This window comes from Apodemus sylvaticus, chromosome 19, assembly GCF_947179515.1.
Source record: "Apodemus sylvaticus chromosome 19, mApoSyl1.1, whole genome shotgun sequence".
Taxonomy (NCBI): Eukaryota; Metazoa; Chordata; class Mammalia; order Rodentia; family Muridae; genus Apodemus; species Apodemus sylvaticus.
This window is the reverse complement of record NC_067490.1, coordinates 3,091,458-3,113,867: the sequence shown is the minus strand read 5'-3', so window position 1 is coordinate 3,113,867 and position 22,410 is coordinate 3,091,458. Positions and strand designations below refer to the sequence as shown.

At 55.2% G+C, this 22,410-nt stretch overlaps 3 protein-coding genes and 2 long non-coding RNA genes across 6 annotated transcripts; 3 read left to right on the top strand and 2 right to left on the bottom strand.

Moving 5' to 3' along the window:
- The first annotated feature begins 59 nt into the window (after nucleotides 1-59).
- On the top strand, nucleotides 60-11,731 carry Skic2 (SKI2 subunit of superkiller complex). The gene is made up of 28 exons (XM_052164381.1): nucleotides 60-146; nucleotides 234-337; nucleotides 1,777-1,886; nucleotides 1,985-2,102; nucleotides 2,191-2,305; nucleotides 2,393-2,467; nucleotides 3,758-3,811; nucleotides 3,891-4,072; nucleotides 4,199-4,327; nucleotides 4,535-4,680; nucleotides 5,034-5,180; nucleotides 5,307-5,391; nucleotides 5,483-5,589; nucleotides 5,870-6,016; nucleotides 6,090-6,186; nucleotides 6,341-6,553; nucleotides 6,675-6,785; nucleotides 7,874-8,104; nucleotides 8,774-8,911; nucleotides 9,045-9,182; nucleotides 9,304-9,408; nucleotides 9,632-9,782; nucleotides 9,871-9,997; nucleotides 10,374-10,584; nucleotides 10,670-10,780; nucleotides 10,860-11,078; nucleotides 11,213-11,353; nucleotides 11,438-11,731. The coding sequence occupies exons 1-28, from the start codon at nucleotides 125-127 to the stop codon at nucleotides 11,636-11,638; spliced, it is 3,735 nt and encodes a 1,244-aa protein (XP_052020341.1). The 5' UTR covers nucleotides 60-124; the 3' UTR covers nucleotides 11,639-11,731.
- On the top strand, nucleotides 2,573-3,742 carry LOC127670088 (uncharacterized). The gene is made up of 3 exons (XR_007974472.1): nucleotides 2,573-2,952; nucleotides 3,005-3,264; nucleotides 3,473-3,742. It is a non-coding gene; the product is annotated as an uncharacterized LOC127670088 (long non-coding RNA).
- Nucleotides 11,732-11,793: 62 nt separating the features above from the next.
- Dxo (decapping exoribonuclease) lies at nucleotides 11,794-13,827 on the bottom strand. 2 transcript variants are annotated; one of them, XM_052164387.1, is made up of 6 exons: nucleotides 13,629-13,827; nucleotides 13,091-13,452; nucleotides 12,727-12,962; nucleotides 12,288-12,643; nucleotides 12,070-12,164; nucleotides 11,794-11,992 (listed from the first exon to the last, which is right to left on the bottom strand). In XM_052164387.1, exons 2-6 carry the CDS (start codon nucleotides 13,444-13,446, stop codon nucleotides 11,842-11,844), a joined length of 1,194 nt encoding a protein of 397 aa, XP_052020347.1. In that variant the 5' UTR covers nucleotides 13,447-13,452; nucleotides 13,629-13,827; the 3' UTR covers nucleotides 11,794-11,841. The 2 variants fall into 2 exon arrangements, with proteins under 2 accessions (XP_052020347.1, XP_052020348.1); XM_052164388.1 differs by lacking the exon at nucleotides 13,629-13,827 and having other exon boundaries at nucleotides 12,727-12,954; nucleotides 13,034-13,259.
- Nucleotides 13,828-13,876: 49 nt separating this feature from the next.
- Nucleotides 13,877-21,993, top strand: Stk19 (serine/threonine kinase 19). The gene is made up of 7 exons (XM_052164407.1): nucleotides 13,877-14,081; nucleotides 14,255-14,391; nucleotides 18,790-18,885; nucleotides 19,350-19,489; nucleotides 21,135-21,232; nucleotides 21,323-21,470; nucleotides 21,660-21,993. The coding sequence occupies exons 1-7, from the start codon at nucleotides 13,982-13,984 to the stop codon at nucleotides 21,703-21,705; spliced, it is 765 nt and encodes a 254-aa protein (XP_052020367.1). The 5' UTR covers nucleotides 13,877-13,981; the 3' UTR covers nucleotides 21,706-21,993.
- LOC127670086 (uncharacterized) lies at nucleotides 14,324-18,822 on the bottom strand. Its single transcript, XR_007974470.1, has 3 exons — nucleotides 18,751-18,822; nucleotides 18,095-18,253; nucleotides 14,324-14,639 (listed from the first exon to the last, which is right to left on the bottom strand). It is a non-coding gene; the product is annotated as an uncharacterized LOC127670086 (long non-coding RNA).
- Nucleotides 21,994-22,410: the final 417 nt, after the last annotated feature.

Sequence of the window (22,410 nt, the reverse complement as noted above, 5' to 3'; positions counted from 1 at the left end):
GCGGGGAGTGGTGGAGGAGGGGGCGTGTCGGAAGTCGTCTCAACTTCCGCCCTTTTAGGGGCGGGGCCGACTCACGTAGTTACTCTGAGTTTCCGGGCTGCTTAGCAGCTGCCGAGGCTCCAGGATGATGGAGACCGAGCGACTCGGTGAGGGGGAGGGGAGGGGAGGGGCGCGGAGCGGACTAGTAGACAGGAGTGACTTTTGGCTTTTAACCTGTGACCTTTCCTCCGTAGTGCTGCCTCCCCCAGATCCCCTGAACCTGCCCCTTCGGGCTCTGGAAGTGGGGTGCACTGGCCGTTGGGAGCTGCTGAACGTCCCAGGGCCTCCAGAGAGCACTGTGAGTGACTTTTGACTCTCACCTTTGACCTGTGAGCCTAAAAGAAATTCCACCCTGCTCACAGGAGGATGTAGCTTGACACCTGGACACAGTCATCTTGGCCTCCGGCTATGCTGGAACTCCAGTAGGTCAGAGCCGGGATTGCTGGAGACACCAGCTCTCAGGACACCAGCTCTCAGAGCTGCCCCTTCACCCGTATCTTTCCTCCTTGGAGGCCCCTACTATCTGCATACCTCAGAGCACTTGGCTCCTGTTTTTTAAACTGAAGCCAGGTGTGACTCACACCCTTATTCCCAGCACTTGGGAGGCAGAGGCAGGCAGAGTTGCATTGGAGGCCAGTTTGATCTACATACCAAGTTCCAAGCCAGCCAGGGCTACACAGTGAGACCTTATCTTCAAAAACAGAGAAGCAGCAGAAAATTTAAGACTGGCAGGATGACGTATTAGCCAAGAGATTCTCAGCTTGTGATTCACGACCCATTTGGGGATGGAATGACCTTTTCACAGGGTCACTTATCAGATATCCTGCACACCAGAGGTTTACAAGGTTCACAACTAACAAAATTACAGTTAAGAAGCAACGAAATTATTTTTCGGTTGGGGTCACCACAACAGGAAGAACTGGTACATTGGGAAGGTTGAGAACCACTGGCTTAGCCGATTAAAGCGCTTGCCTGTGAAAGCCTGAGGAGACGCAGGTAAAGGTAGGGAGAGAACCGGCTCCACAATATGGTCTTCTGATGGCCATGTGTGCATGTGTGCACCCATGTCCACACATTACACAATACCTATGCATACTAACACATACTGCTACAAATAATGAGAATTCTAAAATGCGAATTCTCAGCTGAGCGCAGAGCTCAGTTGGTATAGCGCTTGCTCAGCACACACAAAGGCCCCTGGTTTTGATCCCCAGCTCTGGATGACAGTCAGGTGTGGTAGCACATGCGTGTCACCCACTTACTTGAGAGGAGAAGTTATATGTACACACACACACACACACACACACACACACATCAAGTTGGAAGCAAACCTGGGTTTCATGAGACCCTGTCTCAAAATAAGAATGCAGATTCTGTGTCTGGCATCTGTGTATTTGAAATCCATAATTTACCTTAGTTGGTATCCTGGGGATATCTACCATTGGATCTAAACACAAATTCCATCACCTCGTTTGTTTAAACGTTATTCTTCACTAACTTAAGTCATTTTTTAAAATTTTATTTACTTATTTTATGTACATGAGTACACTGTAGCTATCTTCACACACACCAGAAGAGGGCATCAGATCCCGTTACAGATCTCCCGTTACAGTGAGCCACCATGTGGTTGCTGGGAGTTGAACTCAGGACCTCTGGAAGAGAGCAGACAGTGCTCTTAAGCTCTGAGCCACCTCTCCAGCCCCCAACTTAACACTTCCTATCTCGTCCTTGTCCCAGCTTCCCCATGGCCTCCCTCCGTGTGCCCCAGATCTGTGTCAGGAAGCAGAGCAGCTGTTTCTGTCGTCTCCGGCCTGGCTTCCCCTACATGGTATAGAGCACTCAACTCGGTGAGAAGTCTGCAGTGCCCAGACCGGGGAGATGGACCAACAGAAGGAAGCAGGGATAGGGAGAGAGCCGACTCCAAAATTCCCTCCCTTCTCTCCAGAAAATGGCAGAGGAAGACAGATCCCTGGTCACTCCTGGCTGTTCTGGAGACTCCAGTCCCATCCGACCTTCAGGCCCAGCGACACCCAACCACAGGCCATATACTGGGCTATAAGGAGGTGAGAGGTCAGAGACCACAAGAAACGGAATTGGGAGAAAGGGTCAGAAGCAGGCTTGGTCTCACTGGTTGTCCGACTCTTGTCTCAGGTCTTGCTGGAGAACACGAATCTGTCAGCCACAACCTCCTTGTCCCTTCGCCGGCCTCCAGGGCCAGCCTCCCAGTCACTATGGGGCAATCCTACACAGTACCCTTTCTGGCCAGGTGAGTCGTCTGTGATGGTGGTATAAGGGAGAACCTCGTGTCTAGGGAATGGGTCCCTGCTCAGAGCGAATTCTTATGTTTCCCCAGGCGGGATGGACGAGCCCAGCATAACTGATCTGAGTACTCGGGAGGAAGCCGAGGAGGAGATAGACTTTGAGAAAGGTGAGTGGCCCGTAGATGGCTGCTAGACTTCCTGTGTCTGAGGAGAGCCCAGTGGGTGGCTGCTAGGGTTCCTGCACTTCTACAAATGAGGGAAATGATCCTTCTTACCCCTCAATGGAAAAGGTGTCCTCCCTAGTAGCTCTTAAAAAAAAAAAAGGCAAGCCAGGCGGTGGTGGTGCCTGCCTATAATCCCAGCACTCTGGGAGGCAGAGACAGGCGTATGAAATATAGTTTATAACACGGCTGGGCAGTGCTGTGAATGTCTGCATCATATAAGGTATAGTTTATAACACGGCTGGGCAGTGCTGTGAATGTCTGTGTCATACGAGGTATAGTTTATAACACGGCTGGGCAGTGCTGTGAATGTCTGTGTTGTACAAGGTATAGTTTATAACACGAATGGGCAGTGCTGTGAATGTCTGTGTCGTTTGAGGTCTAGTTTATAACACGGCTGGGCAGTGCTGTGAATGTCTGTGTTGTATGAGGTATAGTTTATAACACGGCTGGGCAGTGCTGTGAATGTCTGTGTTGTACGAGGTATAGTTTATAACACGGCTGGGCAGTGCTGTGAATGTCTGCGTCGTACAAGGTATAGTTTATAACATGGCTGGGCAGTGCTGTGAATGTCTGTGTCGTTTGAGGTCTAGTTTATAACACGGCTGGGCAGTGCTGTGAATGTCTGTGTTGTATGAGGTATAGTTTATAACACGGCTGGGCAGTGCTGTGAATGTCTGTGTCGTATGAGGTATAGTTTATAACACGGCTGGGCAGTGCTGTGAATGTCTGTGTCGTATGAGGTATAGTTTATAACACGGCTGGGCAGTGCTGTGAATGTCTGTGTCGTACAAGGTATAGTTTATAACATGGCTGGGCAGTGCTGTGAATGTCTGTGTCGTTTGAGGTCTAGTTTATAACACGGCTGGGCAATGCTGTGAATGTCTCTGTTGTATGAGGTATAGTTTATAACACGGCTGGGCAGTGCTATGAATGTCTGTGTCGTATGAGGTATAGTTTATAACACGACTGGGCAGTGCTGTGAATGTCTGTGTCGTATGAGGTATAGTTTATAACACGGCTGGGCAGTGCTGTGAATGTCTGTGTTGTATGAGGTATAGTTTATAACACGGCTGGGCAGTGCTGTGAATGTCTGTGTTGTATGAGGTCTAGTTTATAACACGGCTGGGCAGTGCTGTGAATGTCTGTGTTGTATGAGGTCTAGTTTATAACACGGCTGGGCAGTGGCCGATGCTGCAGAGTAGCCAGTGTCGTCTCTCTGTTCTCATCCTTCAGATCTTCTCACCGTCCCACCTGGCTTCAAGAAAGGGGTGGATTTTGCCCCCAAAGGTGAGTTGGAGAAGGGTTTGTAGGGGTGCCCTGCCCCTGTAGACGTGTGGACTGTGACAGGGTAGCTGTTGTCCCTCAGATCACCCAGCTCCTGGGCCAGGTCTGCTCAGCCTCAGCCGTCTGCTGGAGCCTCTAGATCTGAGTGGAGGCGATGAGGATGAGGGAGAGGCAGCAGGAGGCCCCAGAGAGGACGCCGCCTCAGCCTCCCCGTCCTGCACCCCCCTGGCCCGGGCAAGCAGCTTGGAGGATCTAGTGTTGAAGGTTGGTAGTCCGGGGGTGAAGGCGAGTGAGGGGTGGGTGTGAGGGTGACAGTGAGATGCTCTGGAGCACGAGCTGCAGGCAAGAGCTCTCTGCCTCTACCTCTGGCCCTCCTCTCGACTTCTCCAGGAAGCTTCCACGGTCGTATCCACCCTGGAGCCTCCCAAACCTCCACCTCAGGAACAGTGGGCTGTGCCCGTGGATGTCACCTCTCCTGTGGGCGATTTCTACCGTCTCATCCCTCAGCCAGCCTTCCAGGTATGGTGCTCAGGCTTCACCCCACCCGGGGTGGGGTCGACCTGGCCGTGCCCCACAGCTCAGCCCAGCCTTGTCCTCTCTCCAGAGGCCACACACCTTCCAGGCCTGCCTTGCCCCATCCCAGGCCTGCACTGCCCCCCTCCCCTGGCCCTGCATTACAAGGAGGCAGAAGCTCTCTGCCTGCAGCCCTGCCCGTCTCCTCCACAGTGGGCGTTCGAGCCGGATGTGTTCCAGAAGCAGGCCATCCTGCACTTGGAGCGGCACGACTCTGTCTTCGTTGCAGCGCACACGTCCGCGGGGAAGACGGTGGTGGCTGAGTATGCCATTGCTCTGGCCCAGAAACACATGACCCGGTACACATGCGGCCTCAGCCTGCCCCCATTCGCCTCAGCCTGCCCCCATTCGTCCGTCTGCCTTCCTCCTGCGTCCTTTCTGGGCCTCGCCTCCCCCCGCCCCTCTGCCTCACCCTGTAGATAGTAGGTTCAGGAGGGAGGCTGAGATGGGGGTTCAGAGAGACACGAAAAGGTCCAGCAGAGAAGAGGGGCAGAGGGAAGACCTGGGCTGACTGAGGAAAGGCTGGTGTCAGGAAGGATTCCAGGGTTGTTAGTGAGCAGGACATGAGCCTTCGGAGGGCTTCAAGTGGAAGGCGCGGCGCCCCACCCGTGGGTCTGCGGAAAGACTGCCTGACTTCACACCCCATCTCTAGGACCATCTACACTTCTCCTATCAAAGCCCTGAGTAACCAGAAATTTCGGGACTTCCGAAACACATTCGGGGACGTGGGGCTGCTCACAGGGGATGTGCAGCTGCACCCAGAGGCCTCCTGCCTCATCATGACCACAGAGATCCTTCGGTGAGAGGGAGGGCTGTCTCCAGGGGAGTGGGGGGTGGGGGTGGGGATGGGGTGGGTGGAGAGTGAGCCGCTGCAGAAGCAGGTGGCAACAGGGCTTCCGGGGTCAGTTTGAGCTTCCTTTCCCAGCTCCATGCTGTACAGTGGCTCCGACGTCATCCGAGACCTGGAGTGGGTCATCTTTGATGAAGTCCACTACATCAACGATGCTGAGGTGAGCGCTGGGCGGACACGATCTTCCTGGGCCTTGCCCCCCTGTGACTCTGCCCCTGACCTCCCTCCCTCCCTCCCTCTTGTGTGTGCAGCGTGGGGTTGTGTGGGAGGAGGTGCTCATCATGCTCCCGGACCACGTCTCCATCATCCTTCTGAGCGCCACCGTCCCTAACGCCCTGGAGTTTGCTGACTGGATTGGGTGAGACCCAGATCCTGGGTGCTGGGGTGACGAGGACTGTGGTGTTCCTTGCTTGGGGTTGGGGACCTCAGTGAGGAGAGGGGGTCAGGGTTTGGAGCCAGGAACAGCCTCACCTGGATGGCGTCCGAGTCCCCTTGGGGCCCAGAACAGTTTTTGCATGCTGAGACAGGCTGGTGGGAGCTGTCCTTCCGTGCTGGGAAGGTCGGGCCTTGAGCCAGTGGGAGAGAAGTGGAGATGAAATTGCGGCTCACGCCCTCCCTTCTGGCCCCTTCCTCCACAGGCGGCTGAAGAGGCGGCAGATCTATGTGATCAGCACGGTGGCCCGCCCTGTGCCGCTGGAGCACTATCTCTTCACAGGAAACAGCCCCAAGACACAGGGCGAGCTCTTCCTGCTGCTGGACTCCCGTGGGGCCTTCCACACCAAGGGGTAAGTCCAGGGCTGGGAGCCATGGCTGCGCCTGTGCTGTGCGGGGTCTCACGCCACCCCGCCCCGCGCTCAGGTACTACGCTGCAGTGGAGGCCAAGAAAGAGAGGATGAGCAAGCACGCCCAGACCTTCGGGGCCAAGCAGCCCACGCACCAGGGCGGGCCTGCGCAGGTGAGGCCTGGCCAGAGCCTGCACCCGTCTCCCTTCAGCCCCGTTACCTGCAGGGAGGAGTGGACTTGAGGTCTTGGTCCTGCTCCACTTAAACTTGACTTGAACGTGACTTCACCACCTCCACTTAAGTTCTACCCCTCCCCTCCTCCCTCAGGACCGTGGGGTGTACCTGTCCTTGCTGGCTTCCCTCCGGACCCGGGCTCAGTTGCCAGTGGTAGTGTTCACCTTCTCCCGAGGCCGCTGTGATGAGCAGGCTTCGGGCCTCACTTCCCTTGACCTCACAACAAGCTCGGAGAAGAGTGAGATCCACCTCTTCCTGCAGCGCTGCCTTGCACGGCTCCGAGGCTCTGACCGACAGCTACCCCAGGTATGTGTCTGTAGATGCAGGTGGGGCTGTGGTGATCTGAGACCTGCCCCTCCTGCGGAGGGGGGGGGGTCCTTCTGCACCGTCTCTCACCACTGCCCTCCCCTCCCTCCTCGTCCTACAGGTCCTGCACATGTCGGAGCTCCTTCGCCGAGGCCTGGGTGTGCACCACAGTGGCATCCTGCCCATCCTTAAGGAGATTGTGGAGATGCTTTTCAGCAGGGGCCTGGTCAAGGTGAGCAGGGTGGGCAGGAGGCCCCAGGTAGAAAGGCCAGGACTTAGGCAGGACCTGGGTTCTGGATCCAGGCTACCTGGGTTTAAATCTCAGCTCCATAACCCTGCTGTACCCTGCTCCTCTGTCAGCCTAGGTTTTCCCCCTTAACCTTAAACATGGACATATTTAATACAACACAACCCCGAGCCTTAGAAGAGAAACCTCCCCAGCTGGCCAGCAGGGAAGTCACCAGCAGGGAGATGCAAACTGAAATGCATCTGTTTATGATGATGGGGCTCAGCCCTCGCGCCTCTGCTCCTGGGGTCCAGGATGGAAGGCTGGCAGAGGAGCTGGGTGCCCTGCCCTGGGACAGTGGCTACAGGATGTCCCTTACTGAGCCACGTCACCCACCTCTCAGAATCAGTGATTGATAACAGGAATGAGGACATGATAATGTCTGCACTGTCGGTCTCCTGAGGGGTAAACAAATCCTGCAGAGAGATTTGAGACTGGGCTCCAAAGTGGCGTGTAGTGACAACTTTGGAATTTCGGTTTCTTTAAAAAACACAGAAATATAAGAATGTGTTTTTGTTTTAGTCCCAGGTGTGTGCTGTGGGCTGTGGGCTACTTCAGACTGTCCACAGCAGCTGACTGCCATCTGCCTCCTGCTCTACCAGGGGCGTGGGTTTGCCAGCTGCAGATAGTTTGATTGTGTGATGAATTCTGGGGACTTTTCAGAGGGCAGATAAATGGTAGAGCCCTGAGAGAGGTGGTGGTTGTTGGTTGTAGTTTGTAGTTTGTTAGTTGTGTGCAAAGAAGAAACATGAAGAATTTAGATAAGCTGACAGCGAAGATCAAACTTGCTCGTCCCAAGGGCCTCGACGCCCCTAATCAGCAGGAAGTAGTTGATGATAATGTCTGCCCCCTTTACAACCTCTGACTGCTCAGGATCTCCTTTCTTTTCCCTCTATTCTTTCTTCTCTCTTATCTGCTGTTAGGGAGTTGAAAGGGTGGAAGAAGAACCCACAGCTACAGTTGTGTGAGCTCTGCTGGGCTACAGAACCAGTTTGCTCATCCAGTCTCTCCCCATCCCCCCTGCACCCCCTCAGGTCTTGTTTGCTACGGAGACTTTTGCCATGGGAGTAAACATGCCTGCAAGGACAGTGGTGTTTGACTCCATGCGCAAACACGATGGCTCTACCTTCCGGGACCTGCTGCCTGGGGAGTACGTGCAGATGGCAGGCCGGGCAGGCCGGAGGGGCCTGGACCCCACAGGCACCGTCATCCTTCTCTGTAAGGGCCGAGTGCCTGAGATGGCAGATCTACACCGTATGATGATGGTGAGAGAAGTGGCGTGAGGCTGAGCTGTGTGCAGCTGCAGCTCCAGGCCCTTCAGCCCTTGCGATGCTTTCGTTTTCCTCGGGAGAAGTCAGGTTAAAAGTGAGCAAGTCCAGCTGGGCGGTGGTGGCGCGTGCCTTTGGTCTCAGAACTTGGAAGGCATCTGCAGGTGGATCTGTGAGTTTAAGGTCAGCCTGGTCTACAGAGTGAGTTCCAGGACAGCCAGGGCTACACAGAGAAACCCTGTCTTGAGAAACAAAAACAAAAAAGTGAGCGAGTCCAAGGGGGATACCACCTCCTCTTTATTGCCACCGTGGATATGGTGCCTGATGAGTCCATGTCTTTTATCTTGTTCCCTTAAGTCACTGAGAAGGTGAGCAGGGGTTGGCTGAGACCCCATGGCCGCAGAGTGGGGACCAGAGGCCAGGCTGGGGAGTACAGAACACAGGCTGGGGAGCACAGGGGCCAGACTGGGGAGTACAGAACACAGGCAGGGGAGCACAGGGGCCAGACTGGGGAGTACAGAACACAGGCAGGGGAGCACAGAGGCCAGGCTGGGGAGTACAGAACACAGGCTGGGGAGCACAGGGGCCAGACTGGGGAGTACAGAACACAGGCAGGGGAGCACGGGTCTTTTACTTGGTCTCATTGACTTTCTGGCTTGTTTCCAGGGGAAACCATCCCAGCTTCAGTCCCAGTTCCGCCTCACATATACCATGATCCTCAACCTACTGCGGGTGGACGCCCTCAGAGTGGAAGATATGATGAAGAGGAGCTTCTCAGAGTTTCCTTCTCGCAAGGACAGCAAGGTGAGGTTAGGGTGAGCAGCTTATCAGTGAGACAAAGGCAGGCTAGGGTGAGGGAGGCGTGCGGAGGCCATCGGGGCAGGGCGGGTGGACAGGCTGGGCTGGCAGACTTGTACCAACCTCTGCTTTTACTCAGGCCCATGAGCAGGCTCTGGCTGACCTCACCAAGAGGCTGGGGGCTTTGGAGGAGCCTGATGTGACTGGCCAGTTGGCTGACCTGCCTGAGTATTACAGCTGGGCGGAGGAGCTGACCGAGACCCGGAACATGATCCAGGTGAGTGAGGGGGGATGTGGAGACGGGAGAAGGGACAGTGGGTCACGCTGGTGCCCCTAAACATAGTCCCAGTGTCCCGGTCTCACTCCTTCCCACATCCCTGTGTTGTCCTGTTCTCCAGCGACGCATCATGGAGTCTGTGAATGGGCTGAAATCTCTCTCAGTGGGAAGGGTGGTAGTTGTGAAGAATGAGGAACATCACAATGCACTGGGTGTGATCCTTCAGGTGAGACCGAGAGGGCTTGCCACCGCAGAGGGAGGCCTGGCACTGTCCTTGCATTGGCTCTGGCATGTTATGACTCTGATGTGCTCATTTTTGCTCTTGTTGCCACTTTGTCCCTGTGCCTGGCCCCCAAGCTGCTCTAGTTGCTTGGCACGGCCTCCCCTCCACAGCTCAAGGGGCTCTGTGTGGGTCCCAAAGCCTGTCCTGGACTTTCTGCCTCCTGTAGGTCTCCTCAAACTCCACCAGCAGGGTATTTACAACATTGGTCTTGTGTGATAAGCCTGTTGTGTCTGAGAACCCAAGGGACAAGGGGCCAGCCACTTCAGATGTGCCCCACCCAGATGACCTTGTCGGCTTCAAGCTGTTCCTGCCTGAAGGTGAGGTGAGCGCCAGAGCCTGGCTTCTTGAGGTGGTGTGAACGAGATACCTGAGCTGTGGCGAAGCCTGACCGGAGTCGCTTCCCAGGGCCCTGTGAGCACACGGTGGCCAAGCTCCAGCCAGGAGATGTGGCTGCCATCTCTACCAAAGTGCTCCGGGTGAATGGGGAGAAGATCTCTGAGGACTACAGCAAGAGGCAGCAACCGAAATTCAGGTCAGACTTTTCCCAGCGAGGGGAATGTACCATTAATATGTACATAAAAGGGGGTTATGAAATGTTGGAGGGAAGCCGGGCAGTGGTGGCGCACGCCTTTAATCCCAGGGAGGCAGAGGCAGGCGGATTTCTGAGTTCAAGGCCAGCCTGGTCTACAGAGTTGAGTTCCAGGACAGCCAGGGATATACAGAGAAACCCTGTTTCAAGAAAACTAAATCCAAAAAACAAAAAACCAAAAAACCCCCAAACAAACAAAAATAAACCAACAAGAAACAAAAAAAATGAAATGTTGGGACTTCCTTAGCCTGAGGGGAGGCTCCCGTGGTAAAGCCTGTTGGCTGAGATCACAAAATCTGTAAATTTGTTCCCCCTTCAGGAAGGACCCTCCCCTTGCAGCTGTGACCACTGCTGTTCAGGAGCTGCTGCGTCTGGCTCAGGCTTATCCAGCAGGACCCCCAACCCTTGACCCTGTCAACGACCTGCAACTCAAGGATGTGGCAGTGGTCGAAGGTGGGCTCCGGGCCCGGAAGCTGGAGGAGCTGATCCACGGAGCTCAGTGTGTGCACAGCCCCCGGTTTCCTGCCCAGGTAGCGCCTCTTCCCCCAACCCTGTGCCCAGCATACTCGTGCTGAGGGCGAGGGCATGGGAGCTAATGGCCACGGCTTCTCTCAGTATGTGAAGCTGCGGGAGCGAATGCAGATTCAGAAGGAAATGGAGAGGCTGCGCTTCCTCCTGTCCGACCAGTCGCTGTTGCTGCTCCCCGAGTACCACCAGCGTGTAGAGGTAAGGGGCAGGGTGGGCAGGGTGTGAGGTTGGGAAGACTCAGGGAGACAGCCGGCTCCCCGACCCCTACTCCGCGCAGGTGCTCCGGACCCTGGGCTATGTGGATGAGGCTGGCACGGTGAAGCTGGCGGGCCGAGTGGCCTGCGCCATGAGCAGCCACGAGCTGCTCCTCACTGAACTCATGTTTGATAACGCACTGAGCGCTCTGCGGCCAGAGGAAATCGCGGCTCTGCTCTCTGGCCTGGTGTGCCAGAGCCCCGGGGACCCTGGGGATCAGCTCCCAAGCACCCTCAAACAGGTAGGGGACATCACCCCTCTCCTCCACCCTCTTCTCAAGCCTGCTAACTGCCTCCAGTGTGCATGGCCTCTTCCTCACCAGGGACTCCCTGGCCCTGAAGCTGGAGGCCTTGACCCTCCCTTCCTCCTCTGCAGGGGGTAGAACGCGTCAAAGCTGTGGCCAAGCGAATTGGTGAGGTTCAGGTGGCCTGTGGCCTGAGCCAGACAGTGGAGGAGTTTGTGGGAGAGCTGAATTTCGGGCTGGTGGAGGTTGTGTATGAATGGGCCCGGGGTATGGTAAGTGCTGGGGTTGGCAGCTGGCTGGCCGGGAGAGGTCACCCAGACCTGGCACAGTTAGCTTTCACGCTGCTCTTCCCGTAGCCCTTCTCCGAGCTGGCAGGGCTCTCAGGGACCCCTGAAGGCTTGGTCGTCCGCTGCATCCAGCGACTGGCCGAGATGTGTCGCTCGCTTCGAGGAGCAGCCCGTTTGGTGGGAGAGCCTGTGCTGGGTGCCAAGATGGAGACGGCAGCCACCTTGCTACGGCGGGACATTGTCTTTGCAGCCAGCCTTTACACCCAGTAAAGGATGTGGGTCACAGTGTCACAAGAAGCAGACAGTAGTAGGAAAGAGGAACAAATAAAAACAAAAGAAACCAAAAATAAAGAGCAAACCAGAGTGCTTGGAGTATGGTAACTTGGAGCGGAGGTGGCTCGATTCAGACGCAGCAAGAGCCCCACTTAGAAACACGCCTTTATTATCTGCACAGAGCCCAGACTTGTGTGTCCTCAGTCCTTGGGGGAGGGCGCCTTTGAGAGTGACGGGAGGTCTTGGGTCATAGCTTCCACATACCACGAGGGCAGGAAGGCGTAGGGTGCATCCCGATGGACAGACACGGTGACAGGGCCACCGGGTTCCCAGGAGAAGAGGTGGACAAGCCTGGGGGAAGCGGAGGTGTGGGGTGAAGCCGAGCCGGAGCTGGGACGCAGGGGCGTGCACCGACATGAAGGCCTTACCTGGGATCGTCCTGGACTACCACGCTCTGGGCGAAGCTAAGGAAGGCAGCACAGAAGTTCATGCACACCGACGGATTCCAGCCTTCTCGATCATTCTGCAGAGGCACAAGAGGCAGGAGTCTGGGGGCGGGACGGAGGAAGGCTGGTGGCAAAGGGCACTGGATCTGAGGACTTGGTCCAGGGGGTGGGGAAACATGGCCGCTCTGACAGCGCCTTACCCTGACGGTTTCAAACATCTCCATGGTAGGGAAGGTCTTTAAGGAACAGACGAAACCCTCTGGGTTCCGGAAGCCGGCGACGACGTGCGGGACCCCGGGGAGGAAGGACTGGGCCCACCACTTGAGCAGCTTGTGTCTGTAGAAGCTCCTCCACTGGCCAGGGCTGTGCATCTCCTTGGACGTCTTGAGCTCTACGTAGCAGGACGGGGGCTGCGCGCACGGCGCCTGCGGGTTCAGGCAGTCGACCTCCCCGGAGAAGAGCAGCGGGTGGGTCCCCAGGCGGCTGCGCAGCACGGAGCAGAAGGCCACGTTGGTGTTCACGTCCCCGGAGGGGTCCGGGGAGCCTCCAGGCTTGTCTGCACGAGGAGAGAAGCCAGCAGCAGGGGAAGGGGCTCGCGCCCCCCGCGGCCGGGGGAGGGGCCCCAGGGCGGCGCCTCACCTGCGCACATGTACTGCTCGAATTTGTAGCCCATGTACATGAGCTCCCGGAGGAGCGGAGGCCTCGCCAGCCTCTGGGCCCGAGCGGCCGGGGTCTCCACCTCGCTCAGGTACAGTGTCCCTTGGAACCGGGAGGCCGCCAGCTGCCAGCCCTCCTGCCGCTCGTACGGTGTGGTCAGCAGTTTTGTCAGGTGCCCTCGCCATGTCACCGTGGCCGTTGCCAGCCAGCCTGGACCCCTGGGAGGAAGAGTTCGGGGCTTACGTCTGACTCGAGCCTTGGCTCCGCTGACGAAGTCCGCGCTAACGACCAGGTGGCTCTCCCCACTTGAGAAAAATCGGGTCACCAGGTCGGCCGCCGCGCTCACCCCTCCAGCTGGTTCCGGTGCTCCAGCAGCCAGCGGAGCAAATGGTCCAGCCTCTCGCGGACCTCCTCGTCCCGGGGCTGGTACCGCTCAGGGTACCCGTCTCTGAGGTCGAAGTCGGGGCCCGGGCCGTGGGCGGCGGGCGGGCTGTAGTAGCGGAGGGCTCGGGCATCGCCGTGGTACTGGCGCTGTGCGTCCAGCGAGAAGCAGCCCAGCTCGGACGGGCGCCGGTAGAAAGGGAAGGCTCCGGAGTAGAGAGAGGGTTCCGTGCGCAGCGACAGCGCCGAGCGCGGGAGCTTGGCCCAAGGCTGTGCCACCTCGGGCTTCTCAGCCTTCCTCTTGGTCCCTCTGGGCTCCATGAGGTCCTGAGAGGAAAGCGTTTCCGTTTCTGAGGGGACAAGGGCCGGGCGAGCTTCCAGCTTCGGACTCGGCGCAGCCACTCCGCCTCCCCAGGCAGGAGCCGGGCGCCCGTTCCCACCCACGGACACCCCAAGGCGCCGAGGCGGGTGAAGGAGTCTGGGGTTGAAGCTGACGCGGTTACCTCAAAGCTCCCAACCCTGTCCTCCGCCCCCTCGGGGCTATGGCGTCAGGGCAGCACGTCAGAAGCCGGAGAAGGATGCAAACGCGGAGTTGTTGCTCCTAGTGACGCAATCATCCGCCCTCAGAGCCTGAGGGGGTGAGGTCGGTCTGCACCTGAGCCGGGTCCCAGGCGGCCACTCGCGCCGCCGCGCGCCCAAGCGAGCGCCCCGGACGGTAGCCAATCAGCAGCGGCGCGGGCGACGGAAGTGAGGCTGTTCGTCATCAAACCTAGACGGCCAGCCAGAGGCCCCGTCGTCATGATTCTGCGCCGGAAGACGCTGTCTTTTCAGGAGTCCTTTCCCTGAAGTCCCGGCTATGAATCGCAAGAGACGGCTCCTGGCATCTGAGGCTTTTGGAGTGAAGCGGCGGCAGGCGCCGGAGCCCGTGAGAGCGGATCCTCTAAGGGCGAGAGCAGGTAACCATGGCAACCCGGGCGCGGAAGGCCCGAGGGTACCCACCCTTGGAGGAGGAGGAACCAGGGTAGGTAGCCATGGCAACCCAGGCGCGGGGCAGCGACTCTCTCTGACCCCGGTCAGAACATCTGCGCGCTCTCCACCCGGACCCGACCTCGCGTTTGCTCCACCGCAGGCTCGGCGCGCGAGGCCATCGAGGAGCTCGTGAAGCTGTTCCCCCGGGGGCTGTTCGAGGACGCGCTGCCGCCCATCGCGCTGAGGAGCCAAGTGTACAGTCTCGTGCCAGACCGGACGGTGGCCGACCTACAACTGGTGAGGAGCGCCTTGGAGACCTTTGGCGTCCCCCACCACGCATCCTCGAGGGCACTCGCCAAGTCCTTGCCACTCAGACACTCAGTAGACCCGCCAGTCCGTCAGCAGGCGTTAGGCCAAGGCAGATGCAGAGCGAATCCCAGGGTTTGGAACTGCAGGCAGATAGATGTCACATTACACAGGCTTCCATCTGCCAGGGGACGAGCACGGGCAAAGGCGCACGGAAGGTCAGCGGTGGAAGAGATGGACTGAAGGAGAGAGATGGGTCTAGTGTCAACTCCCAGATTTTCCGAGTGATCAGTTAGTAATTAGTGGATTGAATAGCGGAGGAAGCCACCGAATAACCACTTGCCTGATGCGCACACCGAGTTAATAGATGTATGAGACACTGGACTATGGCACTGCAGACCATTCCAGGCTGTGGTGCACAAGTAGAAAGCACGGGGGCTAAATGAGCTCCTTAGGGAGACTAGAGGAGCCATGTGACCTTGAGACCAAGTTTAGAAGGTGATTGAAAGCTGGGGCCATGTCTCTTCACACAAAACCCACGAGTAGTGTAGGTGACACAGTGTTTAATATTTGTGAAGGAGTGCCTCACAAGATCCTAGAAGGTGAGGCCTAAGGATCACATCCATCTTCCAGTTAAATCCAGGGGGCAGATTTCAGTCTCTGACTTATAGGAAATCTTAGACCTCTGCTGAGTGGAAGGTTGCAGTGCTGTGAACTCCTCTCTGCTGCTACCTGCCTCTCTGGGCTCCTTTTAACTCCGGCAGTTCCTCCTCTGCGTCCTTCACAGATCCTTCTTCCTTAGCTTTGCCCTCATATTGTTAAAAGAGTTTCTGACCCCTGGGAAAAGATTGCAGGCTCAACCCAATAATAATTAAGATGTTTATTGGTTACTGAGAACAGGACAACAGTCTCTGAGCCAGACATCAGATTACTGTGTGTGTGTGTGTGTGGGGGGGTGGCTAAGCAAAGTTTTTTTTTTTTTTTTTTTTAAGATTTGTTTATTTTATGAGTCCTTTTTGTGCATATACAGCTGTGTGCCAGAAGAGGGCATCAGATCCCATTAGATGGTTGTGAGCTACCATGTATTTGCTGGGATTTGAACTCAGGACCTCTGGAAGAGCAGTCAGTGCTCTCAACCACTGAGCCATCCCTGGAAGGTTTTTTTTGCTGTTGTTGTTTGTTTTTAAGTCACAGTCGTCTGTTGCTGTGGGTTGCCCCAGTCAGGGTGACTGGGAACTTACCTTCCAGGGACTGGACTCAGAGACAAATGGCTAGTGGGTACCAAGATGATGCCTAACACAAAACTGAGTTTCTTTAAGCCATCACAACATCAATAAATTATTTATGGTCAGAGGTCCATAAAGGGTGCTCTTAGCTGGACCACTTGGGTTCAGTGTCTGGGATCCATGCAGGGGAAGAAGACTGATTCCTGCAGGTGACCTCTGACCTTCTCCTCAGGCCATGGTCCTGTGCTTCCTCTCTAGAATTTTTTTTTTTGTTTGTTTTACAAGAAGCTTTCAGAGTTGCACAAGAGAATACAAACATGCTCACACAATTTAAAGATTTAAGACAAGGTCTTAATCTCTAGCCCAGACTGCCTTAAACTCGATATTTTCCTGTTTCCGTCTCCCTAATGCCGGGGTTCACAGTGGTCAGAAGATAACTAGAGGGAGTCTGTTCTTTCTTTGGAGAGGACTGAACTTGGGTCAGCAGGGTAGGCAGCAGAGTCACCTCTTTAGCCCTGTCACCAGCTCTTTTTTGTTTTTTTGTTTATTTTCTGAGACAGGGTTTCTCTGTATAGCCCTGGCTGTCTTGGAACTCACTCTATAGACCAGGCTGGCCTTGAACTCAGAAATCCGTCTGCCTCTGCCTCCCAAGTGCTGGGATTAAAGGCGTGTGCCACCACTGCCCCGCCTCTCTGCTTTCTTCTGGCACTGAAATTACTTAGACATCATATCTTCTCTTTGAATCCCTTCAGACACTTCCATGTTCAATAGTTTTTGGCTCTCTTTTATAACTGTACTGATTAGTTTATAATCATCTTAGGTTAATAATCTGTTCAGAAAGATTAACTGTATTTGTTTGTGGCTCCGTGCTTGTGTGCATAGGTGTGTGTACACGTGGGTTTGCACCCTCAGATGCCAGAAGAGGGCCCCTCATCCCTGGAGGTGGGGAGTTACAAGTTTCGGGTGGGCGTATGTCCCCAGATGTGGGCGCTCTGCAAGAGCAGCATGTCCTCTGCCCGAGCCGGTGCTCCGCCCGGATTCACGGGCTTTTATTCAGCTGCACTCATGTATTCTGCACTCACTGAGGTCTTAGTTCACTGACTTCATTTCTCAAGTTTTAAATTCTCTCCTGGGACTTTTTGTTTTGTTTTGATTTTGAGACAGGGTCTTATTATGCAGCACTAGCTGGCCTAGAACTCCCTCTATAGACCAGGCTACCCTTGAACTCATAGAGACCACCTGCCTCTGCCACCTGAGTGCTGAGATTAAAGCTATGCACCACCGTGACTGGCTGGGACATATTTAAGCCTATGGTTTTTTTTTTACAATTATTTTTTATTTTATTACTATTTCTGGCCACGTGTACTGCCATATGTCTTTAATCCCAGCACTCTGTGAGCTTAAGGCCAGCTTGGGTTTCATACTAATATTCTATTTCCAAATGATATGTTTGCATAAGCCAGGGTACTGTGGGGTTGAGTTCTCTCCTCCCGTCTCGGGGACCCCAGGGGCTGACTCAGGCCCTTGACGCACTGAAACTTCCCATCAGCCCTGAGCCTGCTGCAGCTTTGTAGAATTTCCTTCCAGTAGTTCCTCATCGTGGTTTTTTACATGTCAGCATTAGCAGCATTCTTGTTTTGCTTTTAAAAAATTTAAGTCATTTGTACTTAATGTACTTGTGTATCTTGCTAGGGCGTGGTGGGGTCGTTTCATATATGCTTACAACGGGTCTTGAGCAGGCTAAAGAAGTTAGCGTCTACTGCCACTTACCATTCACCCATGTCAAGAACCTTAAAACACCTCTCTTTTAGTTGTTTGTAAAATGCTTAATAAATCAATTGTAATTACCCAGGCATGGTGCCTCAGACCTGTAACTCTGGGGCTCAGAAGGCTGAGTCTCCCTCCTGCTAGTTAGAGTTTCTGGTGTGGGAGACAGAGAAACTATGTCTCAAACGTAATAAAATAAAATAAAACAAGAGTCCAAAGCTTTGTGTGTCTGCACCCTGCGCTCTTCCCTGGGGAGGAGTGCTCCCTCTGGTGGCCGCTCTGGTGTGACTAAAGGTGCAGCCCTGGGCTGCCTGTCTTCTGAGCTTGTTTGTGTGCCCTGCTATTTTTGGCCACGTGCTGGGCAGATTCGCTCAGATCTGCAAATGCCCCTCCCTGTTTCCATTCTCTCCAAGTCTCTGTGTGGTTTAATCTGTCTGGTGATTCTCGTGATCCTGTGAGCCTTTTAGTTTTTGAGAAAAAAAATTTTGTTGTTGTTTTGAGACAGGGCCTCATTGTGTAGCCCTGGGTGCCCTGGGATTTCACTCTGTAGACCAGGCTGGCCTCGAACTCACAGACCTGCTAACCTTTGCCTCCTGAGTGCTGGGATCAAAGGTGGAAGCCACCATGCCCAGCTATTTAAACAATTACAAACATTTTTATGTGTATGGGCGTTCTGCTTACATCTATGTCCATGCACTCACCACACGTGGGCCTGGTGCCTTCAGAGACCAGGGCAGGGTCAGATCTCCTGAAACTGAAGTTACAGACAGTTGTGAGGTGTCACGTGGTTGCCAGGACCGGAGCCAGCATCTTCTGGAAGAGCTGCCAGTCTCTTAACTGCTGAGCCATCTCTTTGGCCCCTTAAAAAGATTTTTTAAACAGATATGTGTTTTGTGTGTGTGTGAACATGTACACATGCCATAGCTCATGTGTGTCCCGGGGCTGAGCTGAGGTTGTCACTTTGGCGAAGTGCCTTTACCCACTCTGGCTTTTGTTGTGCTTCTGCCCACAGAAGTCCCAGATGGTTGGTTGGTTTGTTTGTTTGTTTGGGCTGCTTCTGCCTCACCAGTGCAGGGATTAAAGGCACGCCCTGCATGTAATTGTAGTGTGTAGTGTAACTGTGTGATTGTAGTGACTGATGAGAGTCTGCTCTTAGAAAATACATATATTGATTGATTAGCCGCTCATAAGGCAGGCATGTGGTGGGGAGGACTGGTTGGAAGCAGCTGCTTGACTGTCACCTAAGTGTCTCCATGGTAAATGTCCTAGTCCAAACACACACACACACACACACACACACACACAGGCAATCAAACTCTCTGCCAGGGCTCAGAACATGGCTGACCGTCCATCTTACCCTGTCTTTCTCTTTTCACTCTCATCTCTGTGGAGGCAGAAGGAGCTTCAAGAGCGGGGAGAGATCAGAATCATCCAGCTAGGCTTTGACTTGGATGCCCATGGAATTGTCTTCACGGAAGACTACAGGACTCGGGTATGTGAGAGAGGGAGGGTGGGGGTGGAGTGGGGGTGAGAGAGAGGGTGGGGGTGGGGAGGGAAGTTGGGCATAGAAATAACTAACGAGGCCGGGCGGTGGTGGTGCATGCCTTTAATCCCAGCACTTGGGAGGCAGAGGCAGGTGGATTTCTGAGTTCAAGGCCAGCCTGGTCTACAGAGTGAGTTCCAGGACAGCCAGGGCTATACAGAGAAACCCTGTCTTGAAAAAAGAAAGAAAAAGAGAGAGAGAAAGGAACATTATCCCTAGCCCACATCTCTTAGAGGGCAGAGAGCTCTGGTAATTAGTGAATGGGGGAGGGGGAAGGAAGTGTGGGGGAGGGCAGAAGGAAGCAGGGAAAAGACGGAAGTGGAAGGACCCATGAGAGGGAGTCAGAGATCGAGAGCCATGGTGGGGGATGGGCTCATGCTGGCCACCGACATCGACATCAGCTCTGGTTCTAGGTCCTCAAGGCCTGCGATGGCCGACCGTGTGCTGGGGTGGTGCAGAAGTTCCTGGCCTCAGTGCTCCCAGCCTGTGGGGACCTTAGCTTCCAGCAGGACCAGATGACACAGACTTACGGCTTCAGGGACCCGGAGATCACGTGAGCTGTGGTGGGGTCAGTAAGTGAGGCCTCTGGCAGCACTCTTCCTTCCGAGTGAGCTGCGTTTCTGTTTAGTAAAGTGAAATGTGCTCCACCCCACAAGAGAGCCCAGGACTAGAAATCGGGTGGGGTGGAGGGTGGCTAGAGGCTTGCCCAGTGTGAGGCCTTACTGGAGCTGTGCTTGACAAGGCCATGAGAATAGGAAATGGCAGAGGCTGCAGGGTCCCTTAAGATCCAAGTTCACAGGGTTCCCTATAAAGTACTAGGCAAGGTCTCAGTACAGAAGGATTTTGGGGTGCCACACCTGTGTCTGCCCTCCTGTTTTCTAACTCTCTGGTATGTGAAATCACTGATCTTCACTGGGCCGTGCAGGGCTGAGTGAGGAGACTCTGGTCATGGTGAGCCCAGGGCTGACCCTCCCTCCTCAGGCTCATTTCAGGGCCTGTGCTCGGGGAGGGCTTCCTGACGAAGCTGCCTTACCAAGAGGACTGGAGAGCTGGCCGGCGTGGGAAAGTCTGTGCTGTGTGAGCTCCAGTCCAGCACCCCCATAAGCTGAGTGCAGTGAGGTGCCTGGGACCCCAGTGCTGGAAGTGAGGGCAGAGGCTAGTGAAGTGAGCCCAATCCAGTGAGCTGCAGGCTCAGTGAGAGATGCTATCACAAAAAATAAGGTCAAGCTCAGTGTGGTGGCGCACGCCTGTAATCCCAGCACTTGAAAGGCAGAGGCAGGTGGATCTCAGAGTTTGAGGCCAGCCTGGTCTACAGAGCAAGGTCCAGGACATCCAGGGCTATACAGAGAAACCCTGTCTCAAAAATAAAAGGGAAAAATTAGCCCAGTATTTAAGAGCACTGGCTGTTCTTCTAGAGGATCCACACTCAATTCCCAGCACCCACAAAATGGCTCTCAACAGTCTGTAACTCCAACTTCAGGGGATCCGGTACCCTCTCTGGTCACCACACACACTGCATGCACGGTTAAACATGTAGTCAAAGCACAAATACACATAAAAATGTCTTTTTAGAAAGTCAACAATTATTGCACATACTTAATATAAACCTGTAATTCTACGTGCTTGTGTACCTGCCCACATAGTATACGTTACATGCACATGCACTCATGCACGCACATGCACACACACACACACACACACACACACACACACACACACACGCACGCACGCGCGTGCACACACACACACATACACACACACACATACACACACATGGACACACACCTCACCCCCCCACGGACACACACACACGGGGGACACACACCTCACCCCCCCCACAGACACACACATACACACACACACACACGGGGACACACACCTCACCCCCCCCACGGACACACACACACACACACACACACACACACACGGACACACATGGACACACACCCACACACACGGGGACACACCCCCCCCATGGACACACACATACACACGGGGACACACACCTTCCCCCCACACGGACACACACACACACACGCACACTATCACAGAGAAGTACAGAAGGACACCCAGGCAGCAGTGGTGAGCCAGCAGGGTGAGTGGGTCCCTGCTTGGGTTGCCAGGGCTTCTGGCAGCTCAGTGTCCACCCATCAACTGTTGGGGAAGGGCGGGTTCTCATGGCCGCCTACCCGCTGCAGGCACCTGGTGAATGCTGGGGTCCTCACTGTCCGCGATGCTGGAAGCTGGTGGCTGGCTGTGCCTGGAGCTGGGAGATTCGTTAAGAGCTTTGTTAAAGGTACGGTACCTCAGGAGCACCACCCTTTGGGGTGTCTTCAGGCCTCCCAGTCTGACTCACCTCTTCCTCTTCCTGGATCTCCTTCTCCAGGGCGCCAGGCTGTGCTGAGCATGGTGCGGAAGGCCAAGTACCGGGAACTTGCCCTGTCAGAGCTCCTGGGTCGCAGGGCCCCCTCGGCAGTGCGGCTGGGTCTTGCCTACCATGTGCACGACCTCATTGGAGCCCAGCTGGTGGACTGGTGAGTCTAGTCCTGAGACTTGGGGACACTGCAGGGAGCCAGGGTTGGCTTCCCCTAAGCCATGCTTCAGTCAGCAGTGAAGCCCAGTTCCTCTCTCTTGGCGGACTCAGGAGAACACTGCACTCAATTCTGAGTCTGCACACTTGGGGCCCAGGCGGCTGGCTCCAGGCTTGTCTTTCTGTTACACAGTGTCCCCACCACTTCTGGAACCCTCCTTCGCCTGCCAGATACGTGAGGAGCCAACTCTTGGATTCTGCAACTCAGACTGGGGTTCCTGGAAGGGCCGCCCAGGGTGGCCGCACAAGTCACCACAGTGGGCGCGGCTCTGCTGCTGCTGCTGCTGCTGCTGCGCTCCCACCTGAGCTGGGCTGTGGCGCTGCAGCTCTTGCTTCTGTGGTGTGGGGCCAGGAGCCGGGCCAGGGGATGAGAAGGTGGGATGGGTTGCCGGAGACGCTGGAGCAGGGAGCAGAAAACTCCACCCTTCGTGTCAGGTTGAAATTGCCAAATAAAATATTTGAGCCTGCGCGTCTTCTGGTGGCCTTTGTTCAGTGTGCGTGTGTATGGCTGTCTACAGAGACGGTGAAGCCCGACTTAGGCTGAGCATTCCATCCCAGCTTAGAGAGACCCAGGCTCACTCAGGCCATTCCCTGTGGTGAGAGCTCCCCATCTTCTGAACTACAGGCTCTCTGTTAGAGCCTGTACCAAGCAGAAGACTGTAGAAAATGAGGCAAGGGACCCAGGAGCCCATTCTAGTTTTGTTAGGAACTTCACCTGCCCTGTCCGTGTGCCATGTTGGAGATGAATACACTCGCACATGGGCAAGCGCATGTGTACACACACGCACACACACAGTGTAGGGAGGTACCTGGTACTGGGAATAAACAAGGAAGCACAAGATGCTTTTTGGGGCCAGGATTTCTTCAGAGACCCTGCTGTTTGG